The 19,283-nt window shown below is 42.3% G+C and overlaps 1 protein-coding gene across 2 annotated transcripts in view; it reads right to left on the bottom strand.

The window, feature by feature from the left end:
• Window positions 1–19,283, bottom strand: part of LOC141128672 (mitogen-activated protein kinase 14) — a gene marked incomplete in the record, with an annotated part of 96,083 nt that overhangs the window by 57,868 nt on the left and 18,932 nt on the right. For both annotated transcript variants that reach the window (XM_073616101.1, XM_073616102.1), the window contains 2 exon segments: window positions 3,482–3,540; window positions 14,738–14,867. In XM_073616101.1, the coding sequence (XP_073472202.1) occupies window positions 3,482–3,540; window positions 14,738–14,867 (189 nt within the window).

Here is a 19,283-nt window from a genome sequence, read left to right as displayed (position 1 = left end):
ATGGCCAGGTGCAGGCTACTTCTTCGTTATTTCTTAATCAATTAAGGTCTGGAGTTAATTCTAATGCTGGCCATACACTATACGAAAAATCGTCCGAAAAATCGTTCGTATAGACACTTCGTTCGTTTTTCGGCAAGTTAATGGGCACAAATCGATAATCGTTTGTGACGTTTTTGTGGAAAAAAACGAACGGGAAGTTTGGAAAATTTCTGCCGAACGTACGATAAATTGCAAGGTTAATGTGTTTCCCGTCCGAACTGTCTGCACTAGGTATATGTAAAAAAACGAACAAAAAAATAATTGAAAAAATAAAAATAATTGTCCACTGAACAATTTATCGGTCATTACATGATGGCACGATCGTTTGCGGTCACGGTCGAACGTTCGTTTTTCGAAAATGTGTTCGGCCGATTTTTTGTATAGTGTATGGCCAGCATTAGTGTGGTATTTGCATTTGGAATCTATTGCTGTGAACCTACATCATGCGTTCAAAAGGAGCTGTCCATCCAAGTGAAACAGGCCATTGTTAGGTTTCAAAAACTAAACAAATCCATCAGAGAGATAGCAGAAAAAGATTGTTAGGCCAGTAATGTTGGGCGGGGGGGGGGGTTTAGTACCACATCCATTATTAAAAAAAAGAGAAAGAAAATCCCCTATGTGGTGGGCTTTTAAGGCACGATAAAATTTAAAAAAGATTTTAGTGGAGTGTTTTTATGGTTTCAAAAAATATTTTATTTGGAAAAATATATAGAAAAAGTATATAAAAGCATGGAATGTTTTAAACACGTCTAAAACTTATACACCATCATACATATTATGATACAATACGGAAATGGAAATTGGAAATGTGTTTGGGATTATCCCCTATACCTTCTGGGCATAGGAGCATGTCTAATTTTCATTTTTAACATCCAAAATATATAAATTACTTTTTGGAAAAAGAAAATAAGATCTTGAAACCATAATCGCATAGAAACAAGTTTGCCACTGGCTGATTACTTATAATGGTATATTTACGTATTGCTTTAGGCATACTTACACTCCATACATATACTTTGCAATTAAGTCCTTTTTTCCCTATGAAAACCTCACTTATAGTATACAGGTTGCAGAGAAATACCCACACTTATCACTGCTATTTACTTACTTTATAGCTGTGTTCCAATGTTACCATTCCCGCTTTTACTACGTGGGAATAACCTTACCACCAACAGGTACCAAGCATTTTTCAATTATGATTAAAACTATAATAAACACTATAGATATTTCTTTCTTACAGACTGTCTACACTTCACAGGGCTTTCCTCTTCCCGACCCCAGTGGGCTCCCTCCTGGGTCTGACGTCTGCATACATACTTACTGCTGGGGGTCTCTCGAATGAGAACTTGAAAGCATTGGCACTCTCGTATGCTTTTAAAGCTACAACCACTGGAATGTTAACTATACCGTCACAACATCTGTAATTGTTCTTTCTGATACTGCTCTTTAACAATATTATATATTACTAAACACTGTTGTCATTATTATGTATCTATTCACCTATTGTTTTATTTTAGAAACAGCTTCCTCTTGCTAAACATCCCTGAAGAAGGAGACAACTTAGTACTCTGAAACGTGTTGGGTGCAAGACGTTACAGACCGTATTGCATCATGATATGTATGACAGTGTATAAGTTTTAGACGCGTTAAAACATTCCATGCTTTTATATACTTTTTCTATATATTTTTCTAAATAAATATTTTTTGAAACCATAAAAACACTCCACTAAAATCTTTTAAAAAATGATCGTGCCTTAAAAGTCCACCACATAGGGGATTTTCTTTCTCTGCAGAGATAGCAGCAACATTAAGATTGGCCAAATCAACAGTTTGGTACGTTCTGAGGAAAGAAGAACGCACTGGTGAGCTCAGCAACATAAAAAGGCCTTGACATCCACAGAAGACAACAGTGGTGGATGATCGCAGAATCCTCTCTCTATGGTAAAAAAAAAAAAAACCCATTCACAACATCCAGACAATCGAAGGACACTCTCCAGGAGGTGGGCGTATCATTGTCTAAGTCTACATTCAAGAGACGACTTCACAAGAGCAAATACAGAGGGTTCACCACAAACCATTCATAAGCCTGAAGAATAGAAAAAGCAAGATTAGACTTTGCCAAAAAACATCTAAAAAAGCCAGACCAATTCTGGAAAAGCATTCTTTGGACGGATGAAACTAAGACTAATCTGTACCAGAATGGCAGGAAGAAAAAAAAAAAAAAAAAAGCGTGGAGAAGGCTTGTAACAGCTCATGAGCCAAAGCACACAACTTTATCTGTAAAACCTGGTGGAGGCAGTGTGATGGCATGGGCATGCATGGCTTCCAGTGGCACTGGGTCATTGGCGTTTATTGATGTGACAGAAGCAGCTGGATGAATTCTGCAGTGTTTAGCAATATACTGTCAGCCCAGATTCAGCCAAATGCAGCAAAGATGATTGGATGGTGCTTTACAGTACAGATAGACAATGATCCAAAACACACTGCTTTTGAAGGAAAAGAAGTGGAATATTCTGCAATAGCCGAGTCAATTGCCTAATCTCAACCAAATTGAGCATGCATTTCACTTGCTGAAGGCAAAACTAAAAGGCAGAAAGACCCACAAACAAAGAAAAACTGAAGACAGCTATATTTAGAGCCTGGCAAAGCACAGGAAAGAAGGAAACCCAGTCTTTGGTAATGTCCATGGGTTCCAGACTTCAGGCAGTCATTGCCAGTAAAGGATTCTCAACAAAATATTAAAAATGAAAATGTTTGGAATTATATTTGTCCAATTACATTTGAGCCTAAGCTCCACAAACTGTCCAACCAAGTGTCCTTACTGGCCACAAATGTAATCTCAGTGGAGAAGGGGATGGCGGTTGACAATTCTTGGGCCAGCAATCAAAGAAAATCTTGTTTCTGGCCAAAGAAAGTTATTATTGGGTATCTTCTGGAGTATGCTTTTAGGTAGAACTTGTACTATTAAAAAAAATTGAAAAACACTTTAAAGTCATTATCCTGACATCAACTTTACTATCAGTATTGGACCCCAGAATGGAAAGTTAGGGGCACAGGACTAAGTAATGTTTTCAGACCAAAACTGCCCCATACCTTGACACTCAATCTCACCGAGTAGGCTACTTTTTTAAAGGAAAATTGAGAGGTTGACATTGCTGTCCTCTTATTCTGAGTTTTCTAGGTATCTGGCTGATCATTTGGCATCAATAATCTGAGTCACCGGCCTCATACAAGTTCAATCACTTGCAACATGCTTATTTCAGATCAATGTCTGAAAGCAAGACAGACAACCAATATACAAGAAAGGTGTCTAAAAAGACAGCCTATACATTCGCCTCAGCAGAAAAGAACAAAAAGTCTATCAAGTAGATACTTCTTCCAGAACATTAATGTACGATAGATACAAAAAAAAATAAAAAAAAATAAAAAACCTGATACTCACACATCATTAAACTCATCAAATGATTTTGAAGGGGTAAAAACATCTAAGAGTCCGATGACCTGTAACAAGATATGAAACTGATTACAAACACAGCTATAAGACATAAAATAAATAAATACCTGGGAGCGCTCTAATACAGGAGGTGTGTTACTGGCTAGATCCCCAGGTGAAAACAAAGGGGGGGGGGTGGGATCCTAAAATGTAAGGACTGATAAGCTGCAATATTACATTTTTGGTTTTGGGTTTAATACTTCTTTAAACCATTTACATATTCTAAAGAAGCAGTAAGTTTCTTAGGCCAAGTTTACACAGGCGGTGAAATAATGCTGCCTTTCATGCACTCTAAGGCGCCTATAGTGTTAATATGCAAATGCCTTGCACCAACATTCACATCATGTCAACTAACACTCCCCAAATGTGCCATGTGCCTTTTTTTTTTTTTTGCTCATTCTGAGCAATATCAATGCTTTGCGACCACATCTTAAAAACGCACAACTATTGCAGGTGTGACACACAAGACTCCACATAAGACAACTAAAGCAGCTTTTTTTGCCTCGCCGCAAGGCCACTCAATGCATATATGTACAGCTCTATCCACTTCCCATTTTAAAATCAATGAAGACCATTGCTAGGCAGTAGGGGTGCAGCAAAAAAAGCAGCCAAGGCATTTGTATGACAAAGCCGCAGGGCTCTCTTTCATACATGTGTTGATTATAAAGAATGAAGCAATGTTCAATAATGCACTTATAGCATTAAACGTTTTTGACATTTTTGAAGCATTGAAAATTCTTCGAGAATGCTTAATAAATGCCCATGAAAGTGTTGCTTTTCTAGTGCAAAGTGCTTTAATGGATAAGTTCACGTTTGGGAACATGTTGTTCCACCCTAGAATATGTTTCCACTGCTGCAGCCTCAGCAAGCCAGGGATTTTCTCTCCAAACTCACTGTCACAATAAAAAACAAAAACAAAACAAAAAACACCCAACACGTGGCGAGTTCTATGAATGGGAGATCCACAAGTACTGAGAGTTTGCGGCTGTTGGCTTGTATTTCTCAATGAACTACCATGGCGCTGTTGAGCTCTCTAGGTAGTTCATGGTTTCTTCCTGTCATGCAACTGCCTGTCCATACGAGCAGACAGCTTTACACTGACAGTCTGCAGGAGTCCTGCAGATCAGGGGTGCAATGCTTTTCAGGCTCCTAGTGAAAAAAAAAAAAAAAAAAAAAGATTAATAAATGCACATTTTTTTTTAACCTGCAAAAAGATGTGCATTTGTTGCTTTTTTTTTTTTTTTTTTTTTTTTTTTTTTACAAAAAGGGGAACTTATCCTTTAACAGGAAGGTGATATAGAGGAAATGCTGTGCTTTGAGACATGGTTAAGTTATAGTGTGAGAGCAGGCATTTTTGTAAATTCTCTGCAAGATGGATTTGTATACTTTTATCTCTGACACTTGGGTTGGTCCAGCTCAACTTTGCTGAAACAAAAAAAAAAAAAAAAAACAAAAAAAAAAAAAAAAGGACCACTGGCCCTAAACGCACAATGCCCCTGCTCTTACCCGGCACTATCAATATTGCTAGGTAGCTAGATGCTTTTACCTGCACACAGAACCATTTATGACATGTTAGTGAAGCATTTGCAAAAAAAAAGTGTTACCTGGGCTCTGGGGGAGAGGCAGTGGAGGTTCCTTTATCCCAGAATGCACTAGGAAATAGAGAAGTAGGACGGAGCAGCTCCAGCCAATTCCTGTTTCTACAGAGCAGTTGTGTGGTAATACCATTTGTTTGTGTGCAGACAAAAGCATCAAGCCAGCCAGTCATACTGACAGAGCCAGGCAGGAGCAGGGGCAGTGAGCATTTTTGCCATGGCAAAGCTTTTCATTTCAGCAAAGTTGAGCTGGACCAACCCAAGTGTCAAAAGAGATCAAAGTATACAAAAAGTCACAAAAATGTCTGCCATCACCCCACAACCTACATAGTTGGTAAGGTTGAATAAAAACTATAGTCCATCCAGTTCAACCTGTGTAGGTGTACGTGTGTCAATGTCAATAATGTTTCCCATATCCCTGTATGTTGTGTTCTTTAACCACTTCAATGCTGGCCACTTTCACCCCCTTCCTTCCCCGACCACTTTTCAGCTTTCCGTGCTCTAGCACTTTGAATGACAATTGGTTGGTCATGCTACACTGTAACCAAATGAAATTTTTATCAGTTCACATCTTGTTGGTAGCATGGTTGACACTACAGCACTGTGGCTCCCTCATCTGATACTGGTGGCTTCCGGTTTGAAGGGCCACTAAGTTGGGTATGTTTCAGTCTGCACTTGAGTTACACCATACCACAACAGGTGCAGCGACAGTTGTCTGGAACTTTGGGCTCATGATTTATTGTACTTTTTATCATTTCAATAAAGTGGATTATCTTTCATTGTACTAGCCATTCATCAATTTCTCCTTATGCATGGAATATTACAGTCTTTCCTGTGTACTTTGAAGCTTTACCCTTTTGCCTTTATTAGTGTGGAGGAGGGACAGCCGACAACAGATGCCCTGTAAGTCTATGCGTGACAACGCCCAGGGTCTTCTGTAATTGTCTGCAATCTCGCCTCTTAATTGAAACTGGCCACTGGAGAGCCTGTGTGACTGGACCAGAGCGCCCTCAGCATAGGCAAGTATACACATTAATTGAAGTGTATTTTTTCCCCAAAAATTGCTTTTGAAAGACCGCTGCGCAAATACAGTGTGACATTAAAATATTGCTATATATATATATATATATATATATATACACATACACACACATATACATACACACATATATACTAAAATTAAATGTAACAGGAAGTCAGATTTACATGCAACAGTGGTGATGGGGGGGGGGGGGTGCAGCGGTCCGTCCAATGCAGCTGTGGTGGTAAGGGGGTTCAGTCAGAGGCAGATGTGGTGGTAGGGAGGGGGGTTGGTTAGTCAGAGGCAGTGGTGGTGGGGATGGGATCAAGGGCGCTGGCGCTGGCGCTTGCTTACAGTGTCAGTCGTGCCTCCAACGATGCCTTTTTCAACATGGGGTCTCTTCTCACAGCAGAAAGCTCCTCCCCCTTCACGCCCCTGCAGTTTCTGCCTCTTGTCCCGACATTGCATTTGTCTGCAGCAATGGAGGGAGCCGCAGAGAGGATAGGCGGGCAGTCCACTTTGTGTGGGTATGGCAGCGAGTGCTCTGCCACGGGCTGAACTGGGACAAAAATTTGGCCCTGGACTTCATCCAGACCAGCCCACTTTACTCCAAACACCTGGTGTTAGCGCTTCAGTCATCCAGGCACCATGGTTGTTATGGTGTCAGGATTATTGAAGTGCATTATTTCTATTATTACATTGTAATATATATAGAAATAGTTCAACTCACCATAATGCAGGATCAGTGGGAGCGCTGAGCGTGTCACTTGCCACCAGATGCAGCATGTCATTTGCCACCAGATGCATGTCACATGCTACGTCACTTGTCAGCAGATGCAGCTTGTCACTTGCCACCGGGTTGAAGGGGGCCCCGTCAGGTAGGCTGTACAGGGCCCCATGATTTCTAGCAGCAGCTCTGATGCCCACTGCAGTGGCTGTCATGTCCGGAGCAAGAAAGGACAGGAGAGAAGAGCCCGCTTCTTATTTCACGGGGACCTATTGGGTCAGTAGATGTAGAGCACTGGTGTGTGCATTTCTACTTCCTGGTAGCGGTGGAACGCACGATGGGGTGGACGTGATGTCATTAGCCGAAAATGATGCAAGACGTGGGCGGCAACGAGGCCATCATTTCCAGCTGATGACATCACGTCCGCCCCATTGTGCGTTCCAGCGCTACCAGGAAGTAAAAGTACACACCAGTGCACTACTGATCAATCCCTGTAAAATAAGCAGCGGAACGGGCTGGCGGCCATTTGCGGCCCCTATGAAAGTGCCGCCTGGGACCCATGGTTCCACCGGATCCCATGGTCGGGGCGGCCTTGACACTGTGGTACAACATGGATACATCAGTACAGGCTTATAGTGTAACTGGCTGCAACACTTCCAAAACTAGGGCTGCCATGTGAGACAAGGGGAGATAAATTTTCTGTCAGATCTGGGTTGTGTAAACAGTCTAGTGCTTGTACCGTGTGCAGGAAATCAAGCCAAACACCTGTGAGGCAGCTAAACCCAGGAAACAGGTAACAAACAATTAAGATTAAAGCGGGGTTCCACTCAAATTTTTAACTTAATCTTACCCCTTCAGTTAATTGCATAGATGTTCAAATGCCGCACAAAAAAAAAGTTTTATTGCTGTAATTACCTTTATATTGTACTTTATTGTGGCACTTCCTGTCTCTCCTCCCATGGGAGTAGGCGTGTTTATTGCCTTTCCCCGGTGCCGCACTGTCTCCTGGGAGCTTAGTATCAGGCTTCCCAAGATTCAGTGCGGAAACAATGATCATGCGCGTGAACAAGCTGTGACTGAACAGCATTCACCGCATCCCAGAAATCAATGCTTGTGGGCTTCACATGCCCACAAGCAAGATAGAAACAGCCAGCATCACATTTTTTAAGTTATTCTTCAGTACGAAAACAGACAGAGGCGGAAATATTACACCCAAACTGTGTATTATTTTGGGATTAGCAAAGTGTCTCAATGACCTAAAAAAGAAAAAAATTGGTTGCCAGACTCCCGCTTTAATTTATGTGAGCCCAAAGTGGACTGAAAAATAAATTTGGATCTTCCTCTCTTAAGCATGAACTCATGCTTAATATGCAAAAACACAGACTCTTTTCCTTGAATGTAAGGTACCTACTAGACAGCCCTTAAAGGCTATTTTAACCTTTTGGAACACATTACATGTTCCATCTCTCTTTAGTGTATCGACAGTGGGCAGGGGATCTTATCTGAGCACTTGCTGTCACTTTTTGAAGACAGCACGGCCCTGAGGGGCTCCGCACACACAGCCTCATCATTCATTCACAGTTTCCTGTGAATTAATGCACGACAAATACCGTCAGCCACCACGGTTGACAGCTTGTAGGTCTGAATGAACTGTGGGCGCTGATGAGCGCTCTAGTAGTCCATTCACAAGCCCTGTGGCTTTCTGTACAATCATTTTTATTAAAGATTTTAGAACAACAAAACAGCTGGTTATCCATGCAGGGTGATAATAATGAAGAAGCGTAAATTAGTAACATAGGTGGGATCACATAGAACATAGTAATTTCAAAATGTCAACTGTCAAACCTCACGGAGGGAGCAGTTGGTGTGCATGAGCGCACCAAGTCCAGGGATCTAGGAATACCCCCATAGAAAATCGGGAAGGGAGAGCAGGCATAAACCAATAGCCAAAAGAAAAAGGGAGGATTGGGGGGGGGGGGGGGATTGAGAGAAGGGCAGGTAGAGTTACCACACAATCCCTGCAGCTTTTAAACAGACAACCCGTATGACGGTGCAAGCAGAAATCTGCAGGGCTTGTCTGCATATGCCCAACACTGAACCCCTGACCGTGGGTGCAATGCTTTCCAGGCTCCTGCCGGGAAAAATAAAAAGAACGCACATATATTTTTTTTTTTTTTTGCAAAAATATGTGCATTTTCTATTTTTTCTGGAAAGGTCACATTATCCTTTAAAAAAGATGTCCACATCTTCTAAGGACATTTAACCTTTAAAGGGTAAGGGCTAGTTCACACCATGATGGGAAAACGACGCAGATTTCACTTGCAGAGACATCAGTTTACCTCAGTTTTCATGCACATGGACATCAGTTTTTACAATGCCTTGCAAAAGTATTCACCCCCCGCATTTTTCATGTTTTGTTGCCTTCACAACCTGGAATTAACATGGATTGTTTGAGGATTTTCAGAATTTAATTTACAGGACATGCCCAAAACTTTGAATATTTTTTTTATTTTTTATTGTGAAGCAAACAACAAATAGGACAAAATAACAGAAAAAGTCAATGTGGATAACTATTCACCCCCCTAAAGTCAATACTTTGTAGAGCCACCTTTTGCGGCTATGACAGCTCCAAGTCGCTTTGGTAAGTCTCTATGAGCTTGCCACATCTTACCACTGAGATTTTTGCCCATTCCTCCTTGCAAAACTGCTCCAGCTCCTTCAAGTTGGATGGTTTGCTCTTGTGAACAGCAATCTATAAGTCTGACCACAGATTTTCTATTGGATTGAGGTCTGGGCTTTGACTAGATCAATATAACACATTTACATGTTTCCCCTTAAACCACTCAAGTGTTGCTTTAGCAGTGTGTTTGGGGTCATTGTCCTGCTGGAAGGTGAACCTCCGTCCTAGCCTCAAATCTCGCACGCATGCACACACACACACACACACACACACACACACACACACACACACACACACAGAGTGGTACAGGTTTTGCTCAAGAATATCCCTGTATTTAGCACCATCCATCTTTCCCTCAACTCTGACCAGTTTCCCAGTCCCGACTGCTGAAAAACATCCCCACAGCATGATGCTGCCACCACCATGTTTCACTGTAGGGATGGTGTTCTTCGGGTGATGTGATGGGTTTGCGCCAGACATAGCGTTTTCTTTCATGGCCAAAAAGTTCAATTTTAGTCTCATCAGACCAGAGCACCTTCCTCCATACATTTTGGGAGTCTCACACATGCCTTTTCGCAAACTCAAAACGTGCCATTTTATTTTTTGCTGAAAGTATTGGCTTTCTTCTGGCCACTCCACCATAGCTTACGGCTTATTGTCGTCCTATGTACAGATACTCCAGTCTCTGTTGTGGAACTCTGCAGCTCCTCCAGGGTTACCTTAGGTCTCTGTGCTGCCTCTCTAATTAATGCCCTCCTTGCCAGGTCCGTGAGGTTTGGTGTGCGGCAGTCTCTTGGCAGGTTTGCTGTTGTGTCATGTTCTTTCCATTTGGTTATCATAGATTTGATGGTGCTCCTAGGGATCATCAAAGATTTAGATTTTTTTTTTTTTTAGAACCTAACCCTGACTTGTATTTCTCAACAACATTGTCCCTTACTTGTTTGGAGAGTTCCTTAGTCTTCATGGCAGTATTTGGTGCCCCTTGCTTAGGTGTTGCAGCCTCTGGGGCCTTTCAAAAAGGTGTGTATATGTAATGACAGATCATGTGACACTTAGATTGCGCACAGGTGGCCATCATTTCACTAATTATGTGACTTCTGAAGGTAACTGGTTGCACCAGAGCTTTTTATGAGCTTCATAACAAAGGGGGTGAATACATATGCACATACAAAATAGGTAAAAAGCCAAGGGGGGTGAATACTTTTGCAAGGCACTGTATGCATGTTGACATCAGTCATGTGCCCTATTCACAGCAATGTTAATGTCATGTCAGCCCTCGCGCCCCCCCCCCCACCCCATGCAGAAAACTGCATACACGTTGCAGATTCCTGCACAGAAAAAGTTTGCACGGTGTGGTGTGAACAGGGCACATAGAGAACCATTTTTCTGTTGAGCCCTCGCAGAATGCGTGTGAACGATGCCTTAACCCCTTTCCGACCGGCGCACTCCGATGTACGTCGGCAGAATGGCATGGCTGGGCAAATGGACTTACAGGTACGTCCATTTGAATTCCCCACCGTGCGCGCCGGCCGGGAGCTCTGTGAGTCGGGTCGCGGGTCCCGCGGACTCGATCGCCGCGGGGATACCAGCGATCGCCTCATGGAGAGGACAAAAGGGAGGATGCTGATGTAAACAGCATCTCCCCGTTCTGCCTAGTGACAAGTGTCACTGATCACAGCTCCCTGTCATCGGGAGCAGTGATCAGAGTAATGACACTGCTAGCCCATCCCCCTACAGTTAGTAATCACTCCCCTAGGACATACTTAACCCCTCCCCGCCCCCTAGTGGTTAACCCCTTCACTGCCAGTGTCATTTACACACTAATCTGTGCATTTTTAATAGCACTGATTGCTGTATAAATGACAATGGTCCCAAAAATGTGTCAAAAATGTCCGCCATGTCCGCCATAACGTCACAGTCACAATAAAAATTGCTGATCGCCGCCATTACTAGTAAAAAAAAAAAAATTATTAATAAAAATGCCATAAAACTATCCCCTATTTTGTAAACGCTATAACTTTTGCGCAAACCAAACGCTTATTGCGATTTTTTTTTACCAAAAATATGTAGAAGAATACGATCGGCCTAAACTGAGGGAAAAAATTTTTTTTTATATATATTTTTGGGGGATATTATAGCAAAATGTAAAAATTAATGCGTTTTTTTCAAAATTGTCGCTCTTATCTTGTTTATAGCGCAAAAAATAAAAATCGCAGAGGCGATCAAATACCTCCAAAAGAAAGCTCTATTTGTGGGGGAAAAAAAAGGACGTCAATTTTGTTTGAGAGACACGTCGTACGACCACGCAATTGTCAGTTAAAGCAACACAGTGCCGAATCGCAAAAAGCGCTCTGGTCAGGAAGGGGGTAAAATCTTCCGGGGCTGAAGCGGTTAATCTACTGCATTCTCCTACTGCCAGAGAATTAGTATTACTATGCTCAAAGAAAGTCATCATCATCCTCTTCCCTTAAAGTAGAGGCAAGTTTCCTTCTTCTGGACCTGCTCACTAGGTTGATCAGGCTGGGAAGGAGTGATGGGGCTAGTACATCTCCCACAAATTCCACCTTATAAGCAACTGCTACATCTGACAGCACAAGAGTAGGGGATCTGGGCACAGGTCAGGTTGGCCAGGGGTCTTATATCTACAAGAAAGACCTAAGGATTGAAAAGTGGAGCCATCTCCTTTTTTACTATTAAGAAGGTTGCTACAGGCACTGGCAGATTCCTCCTCCTCTATCAAGAGCTATGTGCTAAGATTAGCCAGTCGGGAGATGGAATCTATCAGGACCCAAGGTAATCGATTATAGGCTAGGTGAAAACCTAGGGAAAAAAAAAACACCGGTAAAAGCATGTAGGTAGAGCAACCTTCAGCTTATCCATGTCCTGCTGGTGCCATGAGCGCCTGTATCTGTCTGAGCTGCTGTCTGCATTTAACAGTCCAAAATTTATTATCTACCCCACCTGTAGCATCCTGACGGCCACTGCTGGAAGGAACCACCATTAGGAACCACCATTATGGCAACAGCCAGCCATTCCCAGCCAGCAGAGCCTCTGGCACCCAGGACTGATTTCACCCCACCCGGAATTAAGTTTTGGTGTCACTTGGTCAAACAAAGAGTCAGGCCACACGCCCAACGCAGTTACTGCATGAGCCCTGCCACACGATGCTCCACAGTGCATGCACCCAGACTGGGAACCCGTGCTAATCCCTGTCAAAGTGTGCCGATTCTAGATATTATTATTATTATACAGGATTTATATAGCGCCAACAGTTTGTGCAGCACTTTAAAACATATTGGGCAGACAGTAGTTACAATACAAGAGGAATCAGAGGGCCCTGCTCGTTAGAGCTTACAATCTAGAAATGGCATTTGCCATGCACAGAAGGAGAAGGGCAAACCTAGCCCCCCTCTTTCCCGTACCTAGGAGGAGTCCTTCTAGCAGAGAACCCTACTAGCTGCTCCAGGAAAGCCAGGTAAGTGAGGTAAGCCTCCCTTCACCCAAGTTCCAGGAGATGCATCTCCTCTAGACAAAGGAAACACTAAAGCTGACCTGTTCAGCAGGACTTCCTAATAAAGTGTCTTTAGTGATGTCTTCCTGTTGGAGGAGTTTCCTAGAACTTATATGCTATCCTGGAAGACGATTTGGGAAAATAAGGTTGTAGAGCTTGGCAGATAGGGCTGTGTGAAACAGCTGAAAAAAAAAATCATAACTTTGGCAGGTACTGCATTATGAGATGGTCTGGAAGCCAAGAGATGGCCTAGTGGGTGCTGCTAAAGTCTGTCATGCAACAGACTGATGAGTGCGGTCATGAGATGCTTCATTAAGTGATGAACCAATGGCATTATGAAATGTACTTATGCAATCTTTATATTGCAATTTATTCCAGACTGTGGCTTGCATTTTACACGCCATTCTTAATGGAAGCATCAATAGTTCTCTCTGCTTAAAGTGGACCTTTCAGTTAGTTTACAGATTAGCGTAAAATGGATTTCTGACTTGTCACAATATGCAGCTACAATACAGAACAAGCCACAAGGTGAAAGGTGTCACATTTGTCACATTACACTGGTACTAGGATCTACACGATTGTGTCATCTCTAAGCTGGCATGTCAGTCCAGGAAATAGATGTCAAACATGGATAATTTGAAAAAAAGAGGTCTCTATTCTTCTGAAAATAAAATCAGATGAAGATACTGTCAAGGAGAGTACTGTGATCTATATGAGAGGTAATAAATACCTCAAATGTTACACTTATACATTTCGAGCCCTTGCACACTGGGGCGGCGTCGGTGGTAAAACGCCACTATTATTAGCGGCGTTTTACCGTCGGTATGCGGCCGCTAGCGGGGCGGTTTTACCCCCCGCTAGCGGCCGAGAAAGGGTTAAATACCACCGCAAAGCGCCTCTGCAGAGGCGCTTTGCCGGCGGTATAGCCGCGCCGTCCCATTGGTTTCAATGGGCAGGAGCGGTAAAGGAGCGGTATACACACCGCTCCTTCACCGCTCCGAAGATGCTGCTGGCAGGACTTTTTTTACTGTCCTGCCAGTGCATCGCTCCAGTGTGCAAGCCCTCGGGGCTTTCACACTGGAATGAAAGCAGCGGCACTTTCGGGGCGGTTTGCAGGCACTATTATTAGCGCAATAGCGCCTGCAAACCGCCCCAGTGTGCAAGGGCTCTACTTAGCACACATGCAAAAACACAATGTAATGCCAGGTCCATTTTAATGATTGGTGGATAGACTGGTCAAATGACTGAAGGATCATGTGCATGGACTCTCCTCCCAGCTTTAATTTCTCACACTTGCATGCTGCCTTTTCGAAGCGCTGTACAAATAATACTTATCTTGATTCCAATTGACTGATGCCCAGGAGGTCCCTCGCCGGCATGTTCTACCTGGGTTCTTCTGGGTGCCAGTCTTCGGCCATCTTGATTGGCTGGTGCAGGATCAGGTCACTCCCACGCGTGTGTGGGAGTTACTATTGCATGTTTCTTCTGCAATGAGGAGCTTGCTCATTGGCAACAAATAAAGAAAGGTCCTTAGTTCTGGTTTAAGCAGCAGTCTGGCGGTATTTGATTATATATCATTTTAGTGCTGCACTGGGTATGTTGTTTCTAAATTTGGGTGACATTATTTACCCAACCCTGGAGAAAATAGGTTTCATTTGTAGGGTTACTCACATTTTCATGTTTCATATGCTTTAGTAGACGAAGTTCTCTATAAGTACGCTTAGCATGGATTATGGATTGAAACGGCCGCGACAGCTTTTTCACTGCAACACGCTGTTCTGTTTTTTTGTCAAATGATGAGCTGTGGATAAGAAAAATAAAATATGATCTGTTAGAAGTCTCAGTCCAGCAGTGCTTTGTATTTAAACATACTCTCAAAATTCCAGAAGATTTTTTAAGTATATGCTGCTGTATAAAACTAGGTAACCATGGTGATTATAAATAATTTGTTGTGCTCACTGGAGCTGTAAGCATCTTATGTTGCAGGCTTTGTTTGTAGAGTTAAATTCTTGTTGGCTCTTCCCAGTCACTAGGATATAGCCCTATTCGTTTATTTCTAGGTAGTGTGCATTCCCTTCCTACAATAAAAAGGTGCTGAGTATTATGAGACTTTCATAGGCTTATAGCATTCAATTCTTAAAGGGGTTGTAAACCCTCGTGTTTTTTCACCTTAATGCATCAAGGTGAAAAAACACCTGGCAGTCACCCCTCCCCCAGTTTCTTACCTGAGCCCTGGCATTTCACCTGGTGGAGACGCGCTCTTCCTTTGTGCGGGGTTCTCGGCTCTTGATTGGATAGATAGCAGCGCAGCCATTGGCTCCTGGTGCTGTCAATCAAATCCAATGACGCGGGCGCCGGGGCCGAGTCCGGCATTCGTGTCTATGGACACAAATGCTGGACTTAGGAGCGCGCCCACAAGGTAACCCCCTGGAAGAGTGCTTCTCCTAGGAAGTTATCTGATAAGAGGAGGAGCCGCTGAGGGACCCTAGAAGTCGGTGTTCAGGGCCACTTTGTGCAAAACGAATTGCACAGTGGAGGCAAGTAAGACATGTCATTAAAAAAACAAAAAAAACAAAAACCACCACAAACGCGAACCCTTACATTTACTAACCGCTTGTTGACCAGCCGCCGTTATACTGCGGCAGGTCGGGACGATCCCACGTTCTGTCGTAGCCGACCACGAGCAATCGCAGGTACGAGAGCCAGAACAGGGACGTATGTGTGTATAAACACACAAATCCCTGTTCTGTGAGCTGAAAAGCTAGAGAGATCGTGAGTTCCTAATAGCTAGGAACCACGATCTTAACCCCTTGATCGCCCCCTACCTGCTAGTGACGTTTACACAGTAATTGGTGCATTTTTATAGCTCTGATCGCTGTATAAATGCCAATGGTCCCAAAAATGTGTCAAAAGGGTCCGATGTGTCTGCCATAATGTCGCAGTCCCGATAATTGCAGATCACCATTACAAGTAAAAAAATTAAAAAAAGTAATAAAAATGCCGTAAATCTATCCCCTATTTTGTAGACGCTAAAAACTTTTGCGCAAACCAAACGCTTATTGCGATTTTTTTTACCAAAAATATGTAGAAGAAGAATACATATCAGCCTAAATGGAGGAAAAATTTATTTATTTATTTCAAATCTGGGATATTTATTATAGCAAAAAAGTAAAAGATGGTGTTTTTGTCTTCAAAATTGTCACTTTTCTTCTGTTTATAGCGCAAAAAAAAAAAAAAAAAAAAAAAAAAAAAACACAGAAGTGATCAAATACCACCAAAAGAAAGCTATTTGTGGGAAAAAAAGGACGTCAATTTTTTTTGGGTACAGTGTCACACGACTGTACAATTGTCATTTAAAACGACGCAGTGCCGTATCGCAAAAAATGGCCTGGTCATTCAGCAGCCAAATCTTCCTGGGCTGAAGTGGTCAACACAACATGGCTACCATACATAGTAGTGCAGACTACACAAATACAGTCATGTGAAAAATGAAGTACACCCCATGGAAACAGTTTACTTTTTCAACATATTTGAACAGGCAAATATTAGATCTATAATTTTTAAACAGTGGCTACAGACAAAAGGTGAGAAAAACAAGGAAAACTGGCCTTTTAATTAATTTAACAAAAATTACCAGTAGATGCAATGTTGTACTGTGGAAACAGTATCTGAGTAACGCCTAGTACACACAATAAGAAAATTGGATTAAAAATAACGTTTTCGGATCTGATCATTAGCGCACAGCTTTTACAACAGTTACTGCAAAAATATCCAAAGGGACAAACACTAATATTTTTCTCGTACTATACCAGAACTTATTATTTTCCTGTAATTAGTATAGTGTTTGTATGAAAAAAAAAAAATGTGTGACCAAGATCACGCATGCTCAGAAACAAAAAGAATACATTACTTCCGAAGTTGTACTCTGTCGTACAGGAATTTTCGTAACCTATCGATTTCTGATAAGAGATTAGTATGCAAAAAAACAAAAAAAAAAAAACCCATCCTTTGTACTCTTATCGTGTGTACTAGACATAAGAATACTCTTAGCCTCAGAAGCTAATATTGCCCCCTTTAGCAGAAACGACTTCTTGTAAGCATTGTGCACAACTGCCCACCAGTTTATATCAATTTTGTGAAATTTGACCACTCCTTCAGGCAAAATTCCTTCAGCTACACAATGTTTGCGGGTTTCTTGTATGAACTTCCCCTTTCAAATCCCCCCAACATTTAAATGGCATTCAATCAGGGCTTAACTAAGCTAACTGATAAAGCTTCATGGTCTTCTTAAGACATTGGAGTTGATTTAGGGTCGGTTCACACTAGGACGACTTGGGATCCGACTTCCCTCAAGTCACCCCAAGTCGCCCCAGAAATAGATTCAATGGGAGTGAATGGGAGCGTCTTAATAGACACTACTGAAGTCGCTCCGACTTCAGAGCGTACTCCCTGTACTACTTTGATCCGACTTGGTAGGCGACCTGTACCATAGAAATCAATGGAAGTCGCCTCCAAGTCGGATCTCTCTCTCAAAGTCAAGCGACTTTGCAGGGAAAACCCCTCCCTCCCAGAGAGCTGATTGTCCTGTGATTGGCCACAGCCGAAGTCGCCTGTCCTTGAAGTCGCGTTGTAATTTGCTAAAGTGGCGCTGAAGTCGCCGTGCAAAGTCGCGTTAAAGTCGTGTTGCCCCTGTGTGAATCGAGCCTTACTAAAATTGGAGTGCAAAATCTGGTGCAGCTGTGCATGGTAGCCAATCAGCTTCTAACTTCAGCTTGCTCAATTAGGCCTCATGCACACTGAACGTTTTTACAGCTGCTGTTTTAGGCAGCCAGTAAGCTCCCCAGCATGTTATCCTATGTGTCCATGCAAAAAAAAAAAAAAAACCCCAGAACTAGGTTAAGAGGAGTTGTAAAAACGCTCTAACTCTGAAAAGCATGGCTATTCAGCATTTTTGAGCCATATATGTTATATTTAACTGCTCTGTGCAGGTGTTTTGCACAGAGCAGACCAGATCCTCCTCTTCTCAGGTCCCTCTTAGGCCCTCCTGTTGAGGGTCCCCACAGCAAGCGGCTTGCTATGGAGGCACCCGAGTAGAGCCGCAGCTCCCTGTATCTATTCAGACACAGAGCCACGGCCCGGCCCCTTCTCTCTCTTCATTGGCTCACTGACTGATTGACAGCAGTGGGAGCCAACAGCGCTTCAGTCTCAGCCACTGAGGAGGGAGAGTCACAGACAGCCAAATCTCTTATGTAACATCTCTGGATCGAGATGGGGCTGCTGCATACAGAAGGCTTTTTATCTGAATGCATAGAATGCATTCAGATAAAAAAACTGCCTTTACAACCACTAAGTTTTGACGAAAAGCATGGAAGCCGATTGGTTTCTATGCAGAGTGTGAAGTCAGACTTGTCATAGTGATTTCAGCTTCGGTTCACACAGGAGCAGTGGGGGAAACCACACGTAATTCAAACAGAAATCACACTGCACTCCTGTTCAAATCTCATGAGATTTTTTGCAGTGCGGTTAGAGTCCATTCATTTTGTATGGACTCAAAAATCGCACCACAAAAGATATTGGTATCAGCGAGTACTTGGCCACAAGTATCGGCACTCATACTCGTATCCGTGCAACCCTAGAATTGATAGAGGACTTGAGTGGAAGCTGACCAGGCCCTTAAGCAGCAAAGCAACCCCAAATCATCATATCTTTACCATCTTGCTAAAAGGTGGTAAGAGGTTCTGCAAATGACAAATGCACTTTGAATGATAATTGCTCGGTCTTGCAACACTGTACCCATGAGAATTTTTTTTTTTCACACAAATAGAGCTTTCTTTTGGTGGTGTTTAATCACCACTGGATTTTTTTATTTATTGCTTTTATTTATTGCTAAACAAACCGAAAAAAAAAAAAAAAAATGAAAATTTAGAAAAAAAAATTCTTTGTTTCTGTTCTAAAGTTTTGCAAGCAAATAATCTCTCTTTATAAATTTAGGGCAAAGTGTAGTCTGCCTATCTCATTTCTTGATGCCCTAAAATGGCAGGTATTTAGTAAGAGGCATGGCAAGTTTAAGTTTTTTTGTCATAATCTTTTGGAAAATGAAATTAAATAAAAAGGTTTTTAATTTTAACATTTTTACTTTTTTTTTTTTTTTTTTTTTTACATACTGCTTGTTACAGCAATGATCACTAACAGCAATCTTCTCAACTGTCATGAATGG

The sequence above is a fragment of the Aquarana catesbeiana genome, linkage group LG02 (assembly GCF_042186555.1).
Source record: "Aquarana catesbeiana isolate 2022-GZ linkage group LG02, ASM4218655v1, whole genome shotgun sequence".
NCBI classification, from domain to species: domain Eukaryota; kingdom Metazoa; phylum Chordata; class Amphibia; order Anura; family Ranidae; genus Aquarana; species Aquarana catesbeiana.
This window is presented reverse-complemented; position numbering and strand designations above follow the sequence as displayed.